Source organism: Pipistrellus hanaki, assembly GCF_964339955.1.
Source record: "Pipistrellus hanaki genome assembly, chromosome: 3".
Taxonomy (NCBI): domain Eukaryota; kingdom Metazoa; phylum Chordata; class Mammalia; order Chiroptera; family Vespertilionidae; genus Pipistrellus; species Pipistrellus hanaki.
In genome coordinates, this window is record NC_140505.1 from 28,861,505 (window position 1) to 28,879,087 (window position 17,583).

Here is a 17,583-nt window from a genome sequence, read left to right on the forward strand (position 1 = left end):
CACCATTTCACACTGTCTACACCTAAAAATCCACCTTTTCACATCTGTAAAAATATTTCCTTACATATCTTTCCTTATCTAAATAACCTCATTTTTTCCTGGAGATTTAAAGAGGGTTTTCATATTAATAAAGCAGTGGTGTGATAGTTTGGTTAGAAACTAGAAAGACAGTTCATTAAATACATAAAATCACCAATTATAAAGGATTTATAAAAGGAAGAAACAGTGAATTTACTGCAATAACAGGCTCCCTGAGAGCTACAGTAGGAAAGAAGATTGATCCAGGAATACAGCCATCTCCTTCTCAGTCAGTTTTTACCTCAAGTTGGCCTGATCAAGTAAGGCCTTCACAGTCTCTGGGTCACAGCTTCCTCTTTGTCAAATGCAGAAATTAGACTAGGTGATAACTAGGTGTAAGCAAGCTCTATGATGCCAATATATAATCTTTCTTCATCTCTTTTCACCTGCATTTTTTTAAATTATTTACACATTTAATAATACTATAGGTTATATACTTTAGGATATATTGTTAACAATAATTGCAAGTAGCAGGTTACAAATATTATTTATATAAGAAAAAATGACTCTAAATAAAAGTTAATTAAATGGCAATATATTAATTAGTAATGCACACATGTTCTGTAAGAAAATGCAAGTAATCTACCTCAGCTGATGGTGTGTGATAATGTTTTAAACAACTATGGAACAATTTTTCTTTAGGTTTCTATTCCACTTTTTAACTGAAACACATTTTACGTATATCCTTATGCTTAACAATAATATTCAAATGTTAACTGTTATATATTTAAATTTTCATTGATCATCAATTTTTGGAACATAGGCATATATTAAAATGCTATTTTTCTTTTAAAAATAATATTTTTAAATTATCATTGGTATTTACTTTAATGCTCATTAAATGTTTATCACACATGCAAAATATTTATAAGATTCTTTTTTTCTAAATGAGAAGCAGTTGTGTATATAGAGCAAACACTGAACTTAAAAGCAAAAAAGAACATATAAAGGATAGAAGAAATACAATAATTACTAAAAAGGTTCCTTAAAAATGTGGACTAATAATAAAGGCCTTAACATTTCATTCATTTCAACTAAGCTATGGTGTCTTCTTCCCAACTCTGGACCACTGACCTGGTTCTTCTAGCAATTATTTCCATTGTAAATTCTTTGCCCCTTTGAGATGAAATCTTCTGCAACCCAGCAATGCCTTTCTCAAGGACTTGAGAGTCATCCCTTTGACATGCAATCATAGGAAAGATAAAGCCCTTCTCCCAGTCTCTATGGAGGTAAGAGCCCAGCTTCCATAAATGTGAACTGGCAAACAAGAATGACCTAATCACACTGACCAAGGTTCCTCAAAACATTCTCCATCCAGCACTTTCCCACTAGCTCTCTCCAAGCTACAAAGCTATCTGGCCTTTTGTTTCACAGTGTTGAGCTCCTCTTTCTCCTCTCTCTCTCTCTCTCTCTCTCTCTCTCTCTCTCTCTCTCTCTCTCTCTTTGGATTTCTCTCTCTCTCTCTCTCATTGCAATTCTATTGGATAAAGTCTTTCTTGCATTTTTAACTTCTCTGGTTCATTTTTTCTCTTATGCTAATGAGTGGGGTTTTTTTCATGCTTCAGGATGAACTTTCCAAATTGACTTCAATGAGAAAAATATTATTTTGATTATGAAAAGAATTATTAGGAATAGAAATTTATCAGTGAGAAACAGAAAAAATAGGATTGAAACAGTATATTTTCTAAAACAAGGCTTTTGGTATGACAGGTTCAATAAACATAAAGAAAATGGAATAGGTATTATCTAAGAGTACTTTAGGTTAATGCAGAAGAGATAGCTTTAGCCTGACTGTGGGACGAATTATTGTAGATGGCACTATAACAGCAGACAACCGATTTCTAAACTCTACTGGATTTAGTCAAGACTTACTTATGTTTATGAACATAAAAGGCATGTCATGCAGAGCAAGCGTGCCTGTAGGAACTGAGATTTTATTTCTGAAAATGGAAACAGGAGCATAATAAAATGAAACTAACAAAGGCAACAATTATTGGCCATTATATCTAAAGCAATTTTAGAAAACCATAAAGAACAAATAAAATTGACTCTACTGAGATATATTAGGCCAATGAAGACAAAAATCTATTAGAAACAAATGTGAAGAAATGGCACATGTGGCTCAGTTATTTTGGTGGTTAAAGTAATGGACTGAATAAATGTTTCTCAATTTTAACACTTAGAACATAGCTACATAAGTTATTTATTATAGGGAATTTGGGATTTTCTGCATCTATAAAATAAGAGAATGATCCAAAAATTAACATTGAATGAAATGAGAGTTTTAAATTAATTGATTTCTTTCTTTAGTACTCCCCCCCAACACCCACAAATGACTGTAGTTTTTTTAAGAAAAAATATTTATAATTTAAAAAACCACTTTGGTAAAATATGACATGTCTAAAACCCTAAAAATAATTTCAATGTATGATTGTGGTAGCATTAAAATGTATATTGCTTTTACAACATCTTATATTCACCTCAGCAGTTCTCAATAGATATCTGCAAAACATTTTAATCCAAATGCGACAAGTGTTACATTTGCTTGAAGTGCTAAATAGGTATTTAATATATGATATTTATAGGAAACAATATTATTATTCATTAAGTATGATGTTTAAAGCCAATCACCAAAGTCTGAGGCATAACTAAAATTGCTTTCTTTACATGAAGTTTGCATAAGATTTCATTCTAAATATTATTCCTGCTCAAAAGGGAAGTCTCTAAATAAGATACAGTTTTCTTTTTTAGTAAGTGCCAATATTTTGAAATGGAGTTACATATTATTTCTTTTATAGATGAAGCTAGTATAAATGAAGAATATTTCTGATCCTTGGAAACTTTTATTAAACAGTAGTAATAAACTTGGTATACAAACACAAGATTCTGGTAGAAGCGCTTTGTATGTCATGAATCTCTCTGGACCAAAAGTTAATGAAGTCCAGATTGCTCCCAGCCAGCCACAGCTCCCCTGATATCTACAACAACAGAACAAAGACCTCCCAATGAAATGAAGACTCTGATGAGTCTAGAACTGAGTGTCTGGTCAAACTTTATCTCAGGTGATGCTATTTTACTGCACAATAGTCATGGAGACTGCTGATTTTGAAGATGCTTGGGTTATCAGGGTCAGTAGTAAATTTTCAACAACTGCCTTATAGGTATAACCAGAGATATGATGCTCAACCAGCAGAAGTGAGGGAATGAATGTCTGTAGTGCAATTCTACCTAAGAGTCTTAGATTAAGACCCATTGCAGTGCTTATCCAGGCATCTAAATTACAAGGAGCCATTTGCACAATGACTGTCCCCATGTGCAGTGATTAGGCATGAGCCAAATCTTAGCTCCTTTGTTTGCATAAATTTGTTTTAGATCTGCATGGCAAGATTGCACATACCATGAGGCTATGAAGATGCTGATACTGATACCATCTTCCTGAGCTTGTTCCTGCAGTAGGCTGGAGAACATCAACAAAGAATCCAAAAAACTTGGGTTCTAATTGCAGTTGCCACTGATTAGCTATACCCTCAAGTCTGCCACACCTCTGGGCTTCTGTTTCTCTGTAAATAAAATGTGGATTATTATGCCTATTCATCCTAAGTCCTAGAGTTGAAATGAAGACCAATGGAAATGATTATGAAAATTGCTTTGATATGTAAACCATATTTATTTTCCACAGAGGAACAAAGGCAATAGCAAAAAAAAAAAAAAAAAAATCACTGTGTAGTCACAAGTTAGCTTGCTTTTGAATGAATACAGTAAGTTGAGCCTGTTTCATAAAATGTGGTACCTTCAAGGCTTTCCAAAAAATCTATTTAAGCCTATTGTTAGTCTCAGGCTTTCCTGTGGTCAAGAAGGAAAGAAAAGTCATACTGTGCCACTCAAAAATCCCAACAGAGTATTTCTCTTTGGAGATGGCTACTTGGCTGAAACCACATAGGATTTCTTCCTGTCCTCAAGTCCCTTTTCCTATAGCCCTCAGCCCTGCTCAGCTCTGCCCCCCCCCCTTCTTCGTCCCACACAGAGCAATACCTTCTCTCCATCTCAAGTTCCAGATGACTTCTGAAGCATTGGAGACCCACACTTTAAGAAACCTAATCAAAGGATGCAAGCTAGTCTTCTCTGAAATTGGATTTTCTTTCCAGCTGACTAGAAAATAAGGTTTTCGGCATATGGTTATAATCAGTTGCAAAGCACCAAGCTGAGAGCCTAATTCCATTGTCTTCTAGTCAGTAGCCAGAGGCCTTTATTCTTTCGATGATTTGCTGACAGTTCACAGATGAATAAAGAACATTATTTTTTTTTCTTTTTGTCATTTCTCTGGCACGTATGTAGTATTACAGTGAGCCAGTTACTGCGCTAAGCACTTTTATAAATATTAACTACTCAGCTATTCATCAAGAACAAGTCCAGGAGACAGGCATCATCAATCACCACCATCATCGCTCAGTGGTGAACTGTAGAACTATTTTGAGGCTGACCACCTAGAGTTAGCATAGCAGCCACAAGTTTAGGGCATCATCTCCAACAAGCCTGCAACCACTTCAGATGCCAGCTACACTTGTGGGAATCTCTATGCCACCTATCCTTAGACCAACTAGCTACAACTTTTGGGGTTCCCATAACCCCCCTCAGGTTAGATTATTCACTAGAACTCACAGTGCTCGAGAAAACAGTATACCTGCTACTATTACAGCTGTGTTATAGAGGTTACAAATCAAGACCAGCAAAACAAACAGAGGTACAGGGTGAGGCTGGGAGGGTCCTGAATGCAGATATTTCATGTCCTCTCCTGATGGAGTCAAGGCACATCACCTCCCAGAATATTGATCTGTTCACCAACCAAGAAGTCTATCAAGCTAGTTGTCAGACTTTTTATTGGGGTTTCATTATGTAGGTATGATGGACTCTATCATTGGCCATGTGTTTGAATTCATTCTCCAGTCTTTCCACCCTTCTGGTGGTCAGACTGGCTCAATGCCCCCATCTTTTAATCACATCATTAGAATTTCTGATGTGACCAGCCCCTCCTTGAATCATAAATGTAAGTATTATCTAAAGGAATCTATGTTAGCAGGCATTTAAGTACGGTCCAAGGTGCTTTTGCATAACAAAGACACTTGAGAATTCTAAAAAATTAAGAGACTCCCCACTCAGGAGATAGCATTAAAGGCCTGGCTAAATACCCATATTTTACAGTTGAGGTGGCAGAGTTTCATTACGTTACCCAAGCTCCAGAACCAGTAAGTGCAGAGTCCTGTAATGGAAACCTCTCCCAGGTTTCAGACTGTCTTCTGAAGTTGCCATACTAAACATCCAACCTAAATTGACGATGTATTGCAGCTAAAACTGACTGACCATAACAGTGAAATTCAGTTAACAATTTCCTCTTTAAAGCCAAATCAGAACTTTTAGGATCACAAACAAAAAGGCCCTTCTCAGCAAAAGAAACCATAACAAAACAACAAGAAAGCCCACTGCATGGGCAAACATATTTGCTAATGTTATCTCCCATAAGGGTTTAATCTCCAATATTTACAGGGAATTCATACAATTTTACAAAAAGAAGATAAACAACCCAATCAAAAAATGGGCAATGGACCTAAATAGATACTTTTTTTAAAAAGAACATAAGCAAGGCTGAGAGACATGAAAACATGCTCAAAGTCACTAATATCCAAGAGATGCAAATCTAAACAACAGTGAGGTACTATCTCACACCTGTCAGAATGGCTATTATCAACAAATCAACAAAGGACAAGTGCTGGCAAGGATGCAGAGAAAAAGGAACCCTCATGCACTGCTGGTGGGAATGCAGACTGGTGCAGCCACTGTGGAGAACAGTATGGAGTTTCCTCAAAAAAAAAAACTAAGAATGGAACTCCCATTTGACCAGTGATCCCACTTCTAGGAATATATCCTAATAAACTAGAAACACCAATCAGAAAGAATACATGCACCCTATATTCATAGCAGCACAATTTATCATAGCTACGATTTGGAAACAGCCTAAGTGCCCATTAGCAGATGAATGGATTAGAAAACTATGGTACATCTACGCAATGGAATACTACACTGCTATAAAAAGGAAGTATCTTCTACCATTCACAACATCATTGATGGAGCTGGAGAGCATTATGTTAAGCAAAATAAATCAGTCAGAGAAAGATAAATATCACAGGATCTCACTCATTTGTGGATTATAATGAACATAAACAGGTGAACAAAAACAGATCCAGAGACACAGAAGCATGAAACAGACTATCAAACTCCAGAGGGAAGGCAGAGGAGGGAGGGATTAGGGGAAGAGATCAACCAAAGGACTTGAATGCATGCATATAAGCCTAATACCAAGGGGGTTAGGACATGGGCAGGGGGTGGTGAGGGGGGATGCATGCAACGGGGAGAATAAGGACACATATGTAATAAATTAAACAATAAAGAAAAGGGGGGAAAGGTCCTTCTCACAGAAACAAGGTAAGGTTGTGTATATTTGTGTGTGTTGACTCAGATCACTAAAGTCTGAGATCAGACAGTAATGTAAAAAGAACAGTGATATCAAGTACTTTCAGGTATTGTGTTGAGAGTTAAATAGCATTATCCATGTAAACCACTTTGCACAAGTCCTGACACCTTCTAACTGAAAACAGAAAGCCTTTATTGTAGTTATTATAAATTATCATTACTGTTAATATTAATAAGTGAAAACCCACAAGTGTTTAGTAAATTACTCTAGGCATTGTGCAGAATTTTTGTGACTTCCAACTCAAGAACTCCATCAAATAGAAAATTGGAAACAAAAGTTAGCACATATCAAAACTTCTCCATGATTATAAACCCTAGGAGAGCATGTCCATGTTCAAATACCAGGTGGCATATTCAGTAGCAGCTGGTTCTGTAGCAGCAATAACAGTATTTAGATAGATAGATGATAGATAGATAGATAGATAGATAGATAGATAGATAGATAGATAGATAGATAAACAGAAAAGACAGCCCAGCCAAGAAGCACCCAGTCAGCAGGAAAGAATGCAGTAGGGAACTGCAGTCAAATATAAGAACAGTTGTTGTAAATTTAAAGCAGAGAGAGAAAACAAGCTTTACAAATAAAGACCAGAAAGGGAATATTATTCTTGGAAGGATTTGGGGGTTAAATCTAACCTGCTCATTTGAGACATGAACTTAGAGACATTAAGTAGAGGTCAGTGTATTTACAGATGACATTAGCCTCTGATTTATCTAAATTAATTTTAAGCCAAAAGTGTTTTTGAATGCCAACGAGATGGAACAGGCTCTGAAATAAGATTTTTCCTCTTTGAGCTCATGTATTCATTATAAGGACCTTGGGGCACGTCTGTAGGCAGCATCTTTTCAAATTCCCAGGAAGAGAAATGGAAGCGTGTTAATTATGGGCCTCTTTCTACATTTATGAAGCGAAATGAATTGTCTGAATCTGGGAAGGATGTCTCCCCAGTCCCGTCTCCTTCTTGCAGCAAGCCTTCCTGCAGAGAGCACAGCTCTTCCTCTTCCTCCACACTGTTACTTGGACTGTGAGCCCCTCCATTGGGAGGCCTGATCCGGCTTCTAAGTGCCTTGTTGGTAGAGCTGCCTAACAATGGAATACACTCACAAACCCTTTCAGCTGCCACATTTAGCTATGTCCTCCCATGTTCCCTCTATCATTGAGAAGGTATGATTTGGAATCCATTTTTCTCTTTGATTATTTCTCCAATTGTCCAGAAACTAGATAGTGCTATTTATTCAAGGTCTCTTCAAATATCCCAAATATGTATTAGACATAATAGCTGCTGTCAGAAGAGAAATGTGTTTATACAGGAGGTAACTGCCTCAAGGTCTCACTGGTTGTGCACAACAGATTTTGCTTTCAACCTGACTTTTCTTTTATCTTTTTGCTATATGTGTTTATTTCTTTGGTTGAAATATAATTCACAGAGCACAAAATACAGGCTTTTAAAGTGTACACTTCTCTGCTTTTTATATTCACAGGCTTGTGTAACCACCTACTTCCAGAACATTTCCATCATTTTCAAAGACTCACATCCATTCAGAGATACTCCTCTTTACCCCTTCAACCCACTCCTGGAAAATACTAATATGCTTTCTGTTTGCATGGATTTGACAATTCTGGACATTTCATATCAATGGGATTATATCATATATGGACTTTTGTTTCTCACTTTGTCCATTTAGCATGATGTTTTTAAGGTATATCCTCTTGCAGCATATGTTCGTATTTAGGATATAGTTTAGACAACAACAAAAAATCATTGGTTTTATACTTGAGAGAGAAAAAAATGAATATTTATATTTCCTACCTTAGGAAATTTAGCCATTATGGGTCATTCAAAACCTTATGTACCCATTTGGCTAAAAAAACATGGAGTGTGTTTAAAATATTATCTCTGATCTCATGGTGACAAATATATCTAATTACTGAAATAGTAATGTTTTACAAAATCAGAGCATATTCATAAGAGTAGGCTAAACTCGTGATTGTCAACATGCATCTTTTGATAAATATATTAACATGCAGCTTCAATTTTTCTAGCTTTCAGTTGAGAGATAGGCTTACTCTTGACTCTAAAGTGAATGACTGGTGATTAGAGGGGAAGAAAATGAGAATAATTAAGTCAGCAGAGAACCAGGTCTACGGCTTTCTCCTTGTATGAAGAAGGCACTTACAGCTTACTGGAAAGAGCTGGCAGGTCACGAAGGATCTCTTCGTAGGGTTCCTCTTGTGCTAAGGTAGGCGCAGATAAAGGCTCTTCCATCTTTTCTTCCCAGGCAATTTCGGCTTTCAGCAGCATTTCCTCAATAAATTCAGATGCAGCGATATCTACACGAAGCAATAAGAAAGTCAGAAAAAGTGGATGGTGAGACCACAGAAAACTATTTACTTTCAATAGTTCTGAAAACACTAAAATTTATCAGCACCTGTAGCAAAAATAAAAACATTAAAAGTTTATGCCAGGAACAAAAATCGCAGTGCTGCCATTTAAAAATACTGTCTTTTTCACATTAGTGACATATTTAATTATAAATGAAATGAAAACATACAAAAATCATTTCACTAAGAGGTGATGTGTAAAATGTAAATCATTGAGAGGCTAAGCTTGAGAGAACTTAATGTCATTTTATTGTCAGGAAACTCTTTTTCCTTCATCTTGGTGAATATGAAGCAAAATGATAAAAAAAAAATCATACCTTTAGAATGACTGGGCTATTATAAAACATGTAGTAAGAATTCTAAAACATTTTACTAAATGGGTAGATGTACAAATAAATAGTTGTATATTAAAACAGTGTGTCTAGCCTCTCTATCTGAAATATGAATTATTATAAATTACACATTAACAGTGACATCTGAACATATCTGCACAGCAATAAAGATGAGATTTAATCAACTTATACTTATTAACAAATGATACTAGAAATCAATAAATCCTGAGAAATTTTTCACATTAATAACAATTAGGAACCTAATGGAGTCACCTGCTTCTTTGAACCCTCATAACTCAACTGCATGCCCATCTTTGTCTATAAATTTGACTAATGTGGTTTTATGGGCTGAAAGCAGTAATTCACCTACCAGAGGAAGGTATTTATGCCAGGATTTTATCATCATTTACTTTGGGTTAAATCGTAATCACATAATGAGTAGGAGGCTGCTCAGTTTCTTTACCTAGGAAGATTATTTCTGCCTCACCTAACAGCTATGCCACAAATTGCTTTTATTTCCCAAATAATTTTTATGTGTCCACTTTAAGTTTAAGACACACAAAACAGTAAGAACCTAATATGGTACTGTGATAATTTTCATTTGCTCAGTAAAAATATATGTCAAGTTCACTTTTCTCTGCACTCTTGTTTTATTTGGTTCATTCTTCTTGCTCTTGGATAAGATGCTGGGATGTCCTGCATTTACTTTTAACCTCTCACTGCATGATTGGTCTTTGTCCCTTGTGTGTGAGAGAAATATTTTCATTCAATTAATAAATGTTTATTGAGGGTCTACTATGATCACATCATTGTGATTCTCATGAACAACATGGCACAGAAAAGGGGTTATGATGATGGTAGACAAGGCATGACCAACAGGGCAAAATTGTCTGAGTCACCATACACTATGCTGGAGGTGATCAGGTTGAGTCTAGACCAGGAATTTATTCATTCCCTAGGACTCCAGAACTGTCCATTACCTTGGATGTCCATTTGGCACACTTGACTCTAGACCTAAAAGATGAAAATGTGACAGATGGGAGTCTGTGCAGTCACGGGCAATCATATTGAGTCCCTTCTCTGGGCAAGAAGCTAAGAATATGAAGTTGAAATTGTGATGTTAGAACTAGACTAGAGATAACAGAAGGTGTCATATATTTCAAAATAAATGTATTTATTAAAAATAAAAGAAAATTATTAATTCATATTTATTATACATACTTCTTTGTTCATGTTAAAAGTATTACACTATCATTTATATTAGCCTGTTCTAATGTTTGAGACTGTCAAGCTATTAGTTCTGTTTGTTAAATCATTAGTTTATTTTAGCAAAGATAAAAAATACTCAGTAATAATAATTAATTCCAATAATGTGAGAAACAGAGGCAATCCCTCATCCTGCCTTAAACTAGAGGCTTATCAATTAATCATACTCCCTCCCATAAGTAAATCAAATAAAAAATTTGAAGCTGGTAGTTATAGCAACAAGAAGAATAAGTAAATATAAATTATTCAGATCAATTATTACTATTACATTCAAATTTCTTATATTATTTTGTTCCTTATACTAGACTTTTCTCTTTGTTGTTTAGAAATATTTTTTAAAATATGTTTTTATTGATTTCAGAGAGAAGGAGGGAGAGGGACAGAGAAATAAAAACAAAGATGAAGAGAGAGAATCATCAACTGGCTGCCTCCTGCATGCCCCCTTCTGGGGATCAAGCCTAAAACCTGGGCATGTGCCCTAACTGGGAATTTAACTGTGACTTCCTGGTTCATGGGTAGACACTCAACCAAGGAGCCACCCTGGTTGAGATAGAATTCTTCTTTTAATATACCAAAGTAATTGGTGAGTAGTAGCATTGTTGTCAAATTGTCTAAAAGCTAAAAAATGAATGTTGCATCCAGTTTTAAACTACATATATGAATATATAAAAGAACACTAGTAAAAAGAACTGTAGTTCTGGCTGGGTAGCTCAGCCGGCTAGAGTGTCATCCCGATATGCCAGGGTTGCAGGGTCAATTCCTGGTCAGGGCACATATAAGAATCAACCAATGAATGCATAAATAAAGTGGGCAAACAAATCAATGTTTCTCTCTCCTTTTCTTCCTCTCCCTCCTTTCCTCTTTCTCTTCTTATTTTTTTCCTCTCTCTCTCTAAAAAAATATTTTTTACAATTTAGAAATTTTTTAAACTATATATATTTTTTAAAAATAAGTAACATTAAACTAAGTTGTTTTAAACTTTTAAATTATCTTTAGCCTATTAGACTCAATTTCTAGCAGTATAGATATCTGCAGAAAAAAAATACTGTTATGTTACTATTTAAAAATACCCTAATGAACATTAGGTCTGATGAGAAACTAGTTAACACAAAGGCAAAAATTTTTTATTTTTTTATTTTTACAGAGAGGGAGGAAGAGGAATAGAGAGTTAGAAACATCAATGAGAAAGAAACATTGATCAGCTGCCTCCTGCACACACACACACACCCCACTGAGGATGTGCCCGCAAGCAAGCTACATGCCCTTGACTGGAATTGAATGTGGGACCTTTCAGTGGGCAGGCCAACACACTATCCACTGAGCCAAACCAGTCAGGGTGCAAAAAAATCTTTTGAAGTAGTGACACTGCAGGAATCACCACTCTGGAAATTTAAGCCTGAAAAGCAAATTGTAAGGAAGAACACAGTAACCCATTCACACAACTGCTCTCTAATGCCCTCTTGTCCTGGATCAGGGCATCTGAACTGTGAATCATATTACACTGGGCCGGTTTCCACAGAGCTTCTCACAGAGGCTTACTCTCATTTTCTAGCTATGCTCATGATGAACGACTTACATATGACAGGAAGGAAACAGTGACTGCTCAGTGGCCCCAGGACGCTCATAACCTACCTGAGGCCTTCTCTTCATTGCAGTTCAGAAGGTTTGGATTTGCCTGATGCATCAAAAGAAGTTTCACCAGGTTTGTCTGAAACATTAGAGATAATTGAAATAGGAACCATCATGCTGGATTCTGAAGATTCATCAGTAAATAATACACTAATAGATCAACCAAAGGACTTGTGTACATGCATATAAGTACAACCAATGGACATAAAACTCTGGGGAGGGAGGGTATGTATGAGAGGGAGGGAGGGGGACCAAAAAAAATAATAATACACATCCACGGCCTCAAGGGGCACACAGGTTAGAGAAATGAGAATGCATTAGCATAACTTCACAGTGTAGTCCTTCAAAGTTAGGTCAGATTTGACCACTTAACATTTTCAAGAACAGCAAAGAACATGGAAAGGGTGTGCATGAGGGGATATTACAGAATCTGAAAGAAGTTCACTCTGGCTTCATCCTCTCCTCTAACCTGGTGGGAGGAGGCAGGGGAACTAGAGCTGGAGAATTAAGCAGAAGCCCAGGCACATCGGGCTCATAAACTATTTTATGGCGTGGGCGTTTCATATCAACGGCAATGGAGAGGGTGCTGAGTTGAAATAATTTTTTTTTTTTACTTAGAATAGCGTGGGGAAGGGGCAGGGAGCTCTGTTAGGAGGCTGGCAGAATAATCCTGATGTAGAGATGCAAAGCACTGGATACCTTCATCCTGGAAGGCAGCAAGGATACACATGATTATAGCTCGAATCCATTTACTAGGTAAGAGTTTTGGGGCTCAGTGGTTTAATAGATATGGGCAAGGAGAGGAAAAATAAGAAAAGAATAATGCCCAGTAAATGCTGAAATAGAGAAGAGGGCAACAGATTGGAAATGGGAAAAAGAAGATGATCATTCTCTTTCTACACAAGTTGCGTTTGAAGGCAGGTTGACAGGAATAATCCTCTGGGGGACAGTGGTCTTCTTGGGTCTGGAATTTGGGAGAGAAACAGAGAGGAGGCTTTGGGAGACATGAACATGCAGAGTATTTGAATCTGTAGGAGGAAGACTACTAACGACATAAATATTGAGAAGAGGAGAGCCTAAGACTGAGCACTGAGCTTGTCAATACTGTGTGCTAAGAAGGGCAGGAGGGAAACCAGACAGTGTTGTTTTTTCCAAAGCAAAGTAGAAATATCTGAAGAAAAAATCTAAATGTATCTCAATTCTTATGTATTTAGGTAAAAATGTATTTGAGGATACAAATGACTCCTTTGAACATTAAGATATAGGAGTTGTGTGATATAAAGTACTTTTGAAGAAAAGTATATTTAGATTTCATCATTTCACAATTATTTTCTTATCTTTTACTGTAGTATTTCCAATGTTATTAACAACATTAAAATATGTACAAGGCTAGAATAAAATTTTATCTTATGTTCCATTCTTGAAAGAATTGTTGCTCACATAACTAATTCAGTTCTCAGTTTTAGAGAAAAACGGGTATTTCTTTGTTCTCAATGAAAAAGTTAATGTATGTATAAAGGGAAGTTTTAAAATATATATGCCATCTAAGTATAAATGACAGTAATAAATACTGTAAATACTGTTATAAATTATAAACTACTTTCTCCACAAAGATATTCATATTCATAAGATATTTATAAAAAACTGAAATTGCTGTGAATGTCTCTCAAAATGCCATGAGTCTTTCTAAAATGTTAGCATTTATCAAGTTTTTTTCTCAACTGAGATGCATTTATTTACAATAAGTGTCTTTAGAGAGTTACAAATCTCCCATGTATACAAATTGATAATTTAAATAAAAACTGTTCCTAAAATATCAATTCCAAAATGAATATTAAGAGATAATTTATTGGTAAAGAATTTTTTAAATCATTCTAGATATCATATGGTATATTCTTGACAAAAAAAATCCAAGATACAATTTACTCAAAATCTTCTATTAACATAAATCTCTTAGTTATGTCCTCAGTTTGAATTGAGGAAGAATATTCTTGTTCTGCTGTCATATATGCTATTTTATTGGTAAAGAATTTTTAAAATCATTCTAGATATCATATGGTATATTCTTGACAAAAAAAATCCAAGATACAATTTACTCAAAATCTTCTATTAACATAAATCTCTTAGTTATGTCCTCAGTTTGAATTGAGGAAGAATATTCTTGTTCTGCTGTCATATATGCTAACATTAAATTCTCACTCTAACTCTCAGCAGTAGAACTCTGCTTTTAGTTCCCTTTTAGTTGATTGATTTGTCCATTTAATTCCTTCAGTTACTCTGCTGACACAGGGGTGGCTCAGAGGGCCACCCAAATCACATCTCTGCAGTTCTGGAGCTTACATTATGGTGAAGAACCCATCCTAGTAGTTTTAATGGAGCAAAACTGAAAAAACATATATAATCTTCAGATCCCATCCTTTGTACTAAAATATATAAGGATTTATAAAATACAGAATTAACGGCTACTCATTTTCCAGATGAGCAGAGGATAAAGGTGAAATTGTTTAAAAAATCTGACTCATTTGCACACTATAAATGGCCATTGCTAGAAAACATTATGTTCAACATCTCTCTGTACAAATCCAGCAGCTGGATCAATTGACTAGGACATATGATCTTTGATTCTTCAGTGATGCATTTGCCTTCTTTATTCTCAGTCATCTTCTGAGCTATGTAACAGTTCCCTTTTAAACAGATGTGTTGATGGTTCTCACTAATTGAAGACCCTGGAGCTCTGTGGAAGAAGGTCTTATTAGGTTCACACAGCCAGAAAGTGGTACTCAGAGCCAGGAAGGGGGCTATGGAAGTTCTCCAAACAAAGCTGGCTTAATCATTCCATTGGGCAGATTAAGATATAGGTGTGTTTGTGTGGTGGGGAGAGTCTGGAGCATAGAAGAAAGTATAGGAAACCTAAAAAAAAAAAAAAGTGAGGAATAATGGGTTTCTAAGAGTTGGGGACAAATATTTTGCAGCTGGGTTAAAAAAAAGAAATAAAGCCATGGCAAGTTTCTTAAGTCATTTAATGTTATAATAAATGACGGGTGTTGGAAATGTAGCTGGCACACTGGAGAAGTAGTAATAAAAACATCAACCTTAATTACTCTGCATCTCCCAAAGCAAATGCACCTTTTGAATCATGTTTTCCATGTAATTTTGATACCATGTTTCTCTAGGCTGAAATCATAGATTTAGAAACGCCAAACTTCAGAGAAAATCTTAACTATTTGTGACAGCATAGGTAGACTTAGAAGGTATTATGCTACACAAAATAAATCAGTCAGAGAAAGATAAATACCATATTATTTCACTGATATGTAAAATCTAAAGAAAAATATAAAGGAACAAACAAAACAGAAACAGATGCATAGAAACAGACAACAGACATTTGGTTCCCAGATGATAGGGGAGTTGGGAGCTGGGTGAAAGGTGAAGGGATTGGGAGGATAAAATAGTCACGGGGATGTAAAGTGTAGATTGGTAAATACAGTCAATAGTACTGTAATAACTATGTGTGGTTTCTATTGGGTACAGGAAATATCAGGGGAAACATTTTGTAAAGGATATGACTGTCTAATGACTGTGCTATAGATCGAAACTAATACAAAATAATATTGAATATAAACTGTAATCTATAATAATAAAAGCTTCCTATGCTAATTAGACTGGACAATCTTCTGGACGAAGCCAGGGCTGCTAGGGAAGCCCAGGTCCCGGGTGCCAGAGAGAAAGAAGCCAGCGCCAGCAGCCGGGGGAAGGAAGGCCTGATCTTGCACAAATTTCGTGCATCGGGCCTCTAGTTGAAAAATAAAAGAAAACCCAAAGTTTGGAAGTTTTTCTAATGTGATGGGTAAATGGGGTGATATCCACTAATTCTCTCTGCCTGTTTAATCACTGATTCTTCTATCTTATGACTTTTGTGTGACAGGAAACTTCAGGAAGCTTTAAGAACAAAGTAGCAATTGAACTGCGCTTAAGTTCCTTATATCACTGAGGCATGGCAGGTATCACATCTGGCATATATGTTAACCAGAGAATGATGTTTTTATTGTTAAACATAAAAGAGTAAAATAATATTTTTTTAAAAGTCTACTTTCATTATAAAGCCAGTTAAAAGTATTTTTACTATATAGCTAACCTGTTTTATTAGTTTAATATACTCCTTTGTCTTTTGTTATGGATACATAAAACATGTCTCTTTCTCTCTCCAAAACACAATTGATCTGACTGTGATTTTGCTCCTTCTTCAGAATATAAGGATGCTCAGTAAAAATTAATTTGTGCAATAGTATCTTAAGATGTATTAGCTACAGCAAAATGTCAATTCAAAGAAAGAACTCTGCTACCCATCCCTCATTCATTAAAATGAAATATAATTTATGAAGAAAAATAAAATATAAAATGTAATTTTACTTTACATCTACCAACTATAGAAAACAAACAGAATTATTAGACTCATAAAACGGTAAATTTATAAGAATTATATAATATTAAGAACACTGTGTTAAGTCCATATTATAAAGGATACTTATGTTTTCGATCATTTCTCGAATGATCTTGAGAAGAATATGCAGTATGCCAGTATGCCTTGTCCTAAGCAATATATATTATTTGTCCTTTTAAAATTACATATTTTATTTATTTCATTCATAAAACTATTTGTTTAGCAAGATCATACCATTAAAAGTCAAATTACATAATGATTAATACATAATTTGGAATAAAATTAATACAAAAGGATTCATTGATTATAAAATAATTTAGAAAAATAGCTCATGAGCTCACTTACCTGGCCATACTTTGCTGCCAAGTGAAGTGGGGTCCAGTACTGATTATCCACTGCGTTGAGGTCTCCCCCATGTTCCAGGAGGAGAGACACCACCTCCTTGTAGCCGCTGGCACATGCCATATGTAACTGCAACAAAGAGATATTTTGTTATTTACCTTTAAAAAGCAGCAACATCAATAGTTTATTCAGTAGGTTAAAGAGAGCAATTTAATAAAGTATTAAACCTAAAATACACAGACCTTAATAAAAGAAACATATATACTTTTATTTATTTGGTACAAGTGAATGTCATCATTGTTTGAAAAAGGATTATGGGTTAATTGTGTATTGTTTTTTCTTCTGACTCTGACAAGGCACACTTTTTCATGTAATTCCTATTTTCCTCTCTGATGTACTTTTCTACTATAATATGAATACTTTTAAATACAAAACATAATAATTAAATACTTTATCACTACTTGTCCAGAAGTCAAACATGTGCTAACTAGCTCTAAAATTCTAGCACAGGAAAGAGATTCAAAGATACAAATGACAGCAGAAAATGTGATCCTGTGATGCTTTTACACACATAAAAGGGACAGGAA

The 17,583-nt window shown here is 35.3% G+C and overlaps 1 protein-coding gene across 4 annotated transcripts in view; it reads right to left on the minus strand.

The window, feature by feature from the left end:
• Positions 1–17,583, minus strand: part of MYO16 (myosin XVI) — a 505,283-nt gene that overhangs the window by 307,189 nt on the left and 180,511 nt on the right. For all 4 annotated transcript variants that reach the window (XM_084879972.1, XM_084879970.1, XM_084879971.1 and 1 more), the window contains exons 7-9: positions 17,000–17,125; positions 12,217–12,292; positions 8,782–8,935 (exon numbers count right to left, since the gene is read on the minus strand). In XM_084879972.1, the coding sequence (XP_084736098.1) occupies positions 8,782–8,935; positions 12,217–12,292; positions 17,000–17,125 (356 nt within the window). The remainder of the gene's footprint in view (positions 1–8,781; positions 8,936–12,216; positions 12,293–16,999; positions 17,126–17,583) is intronic.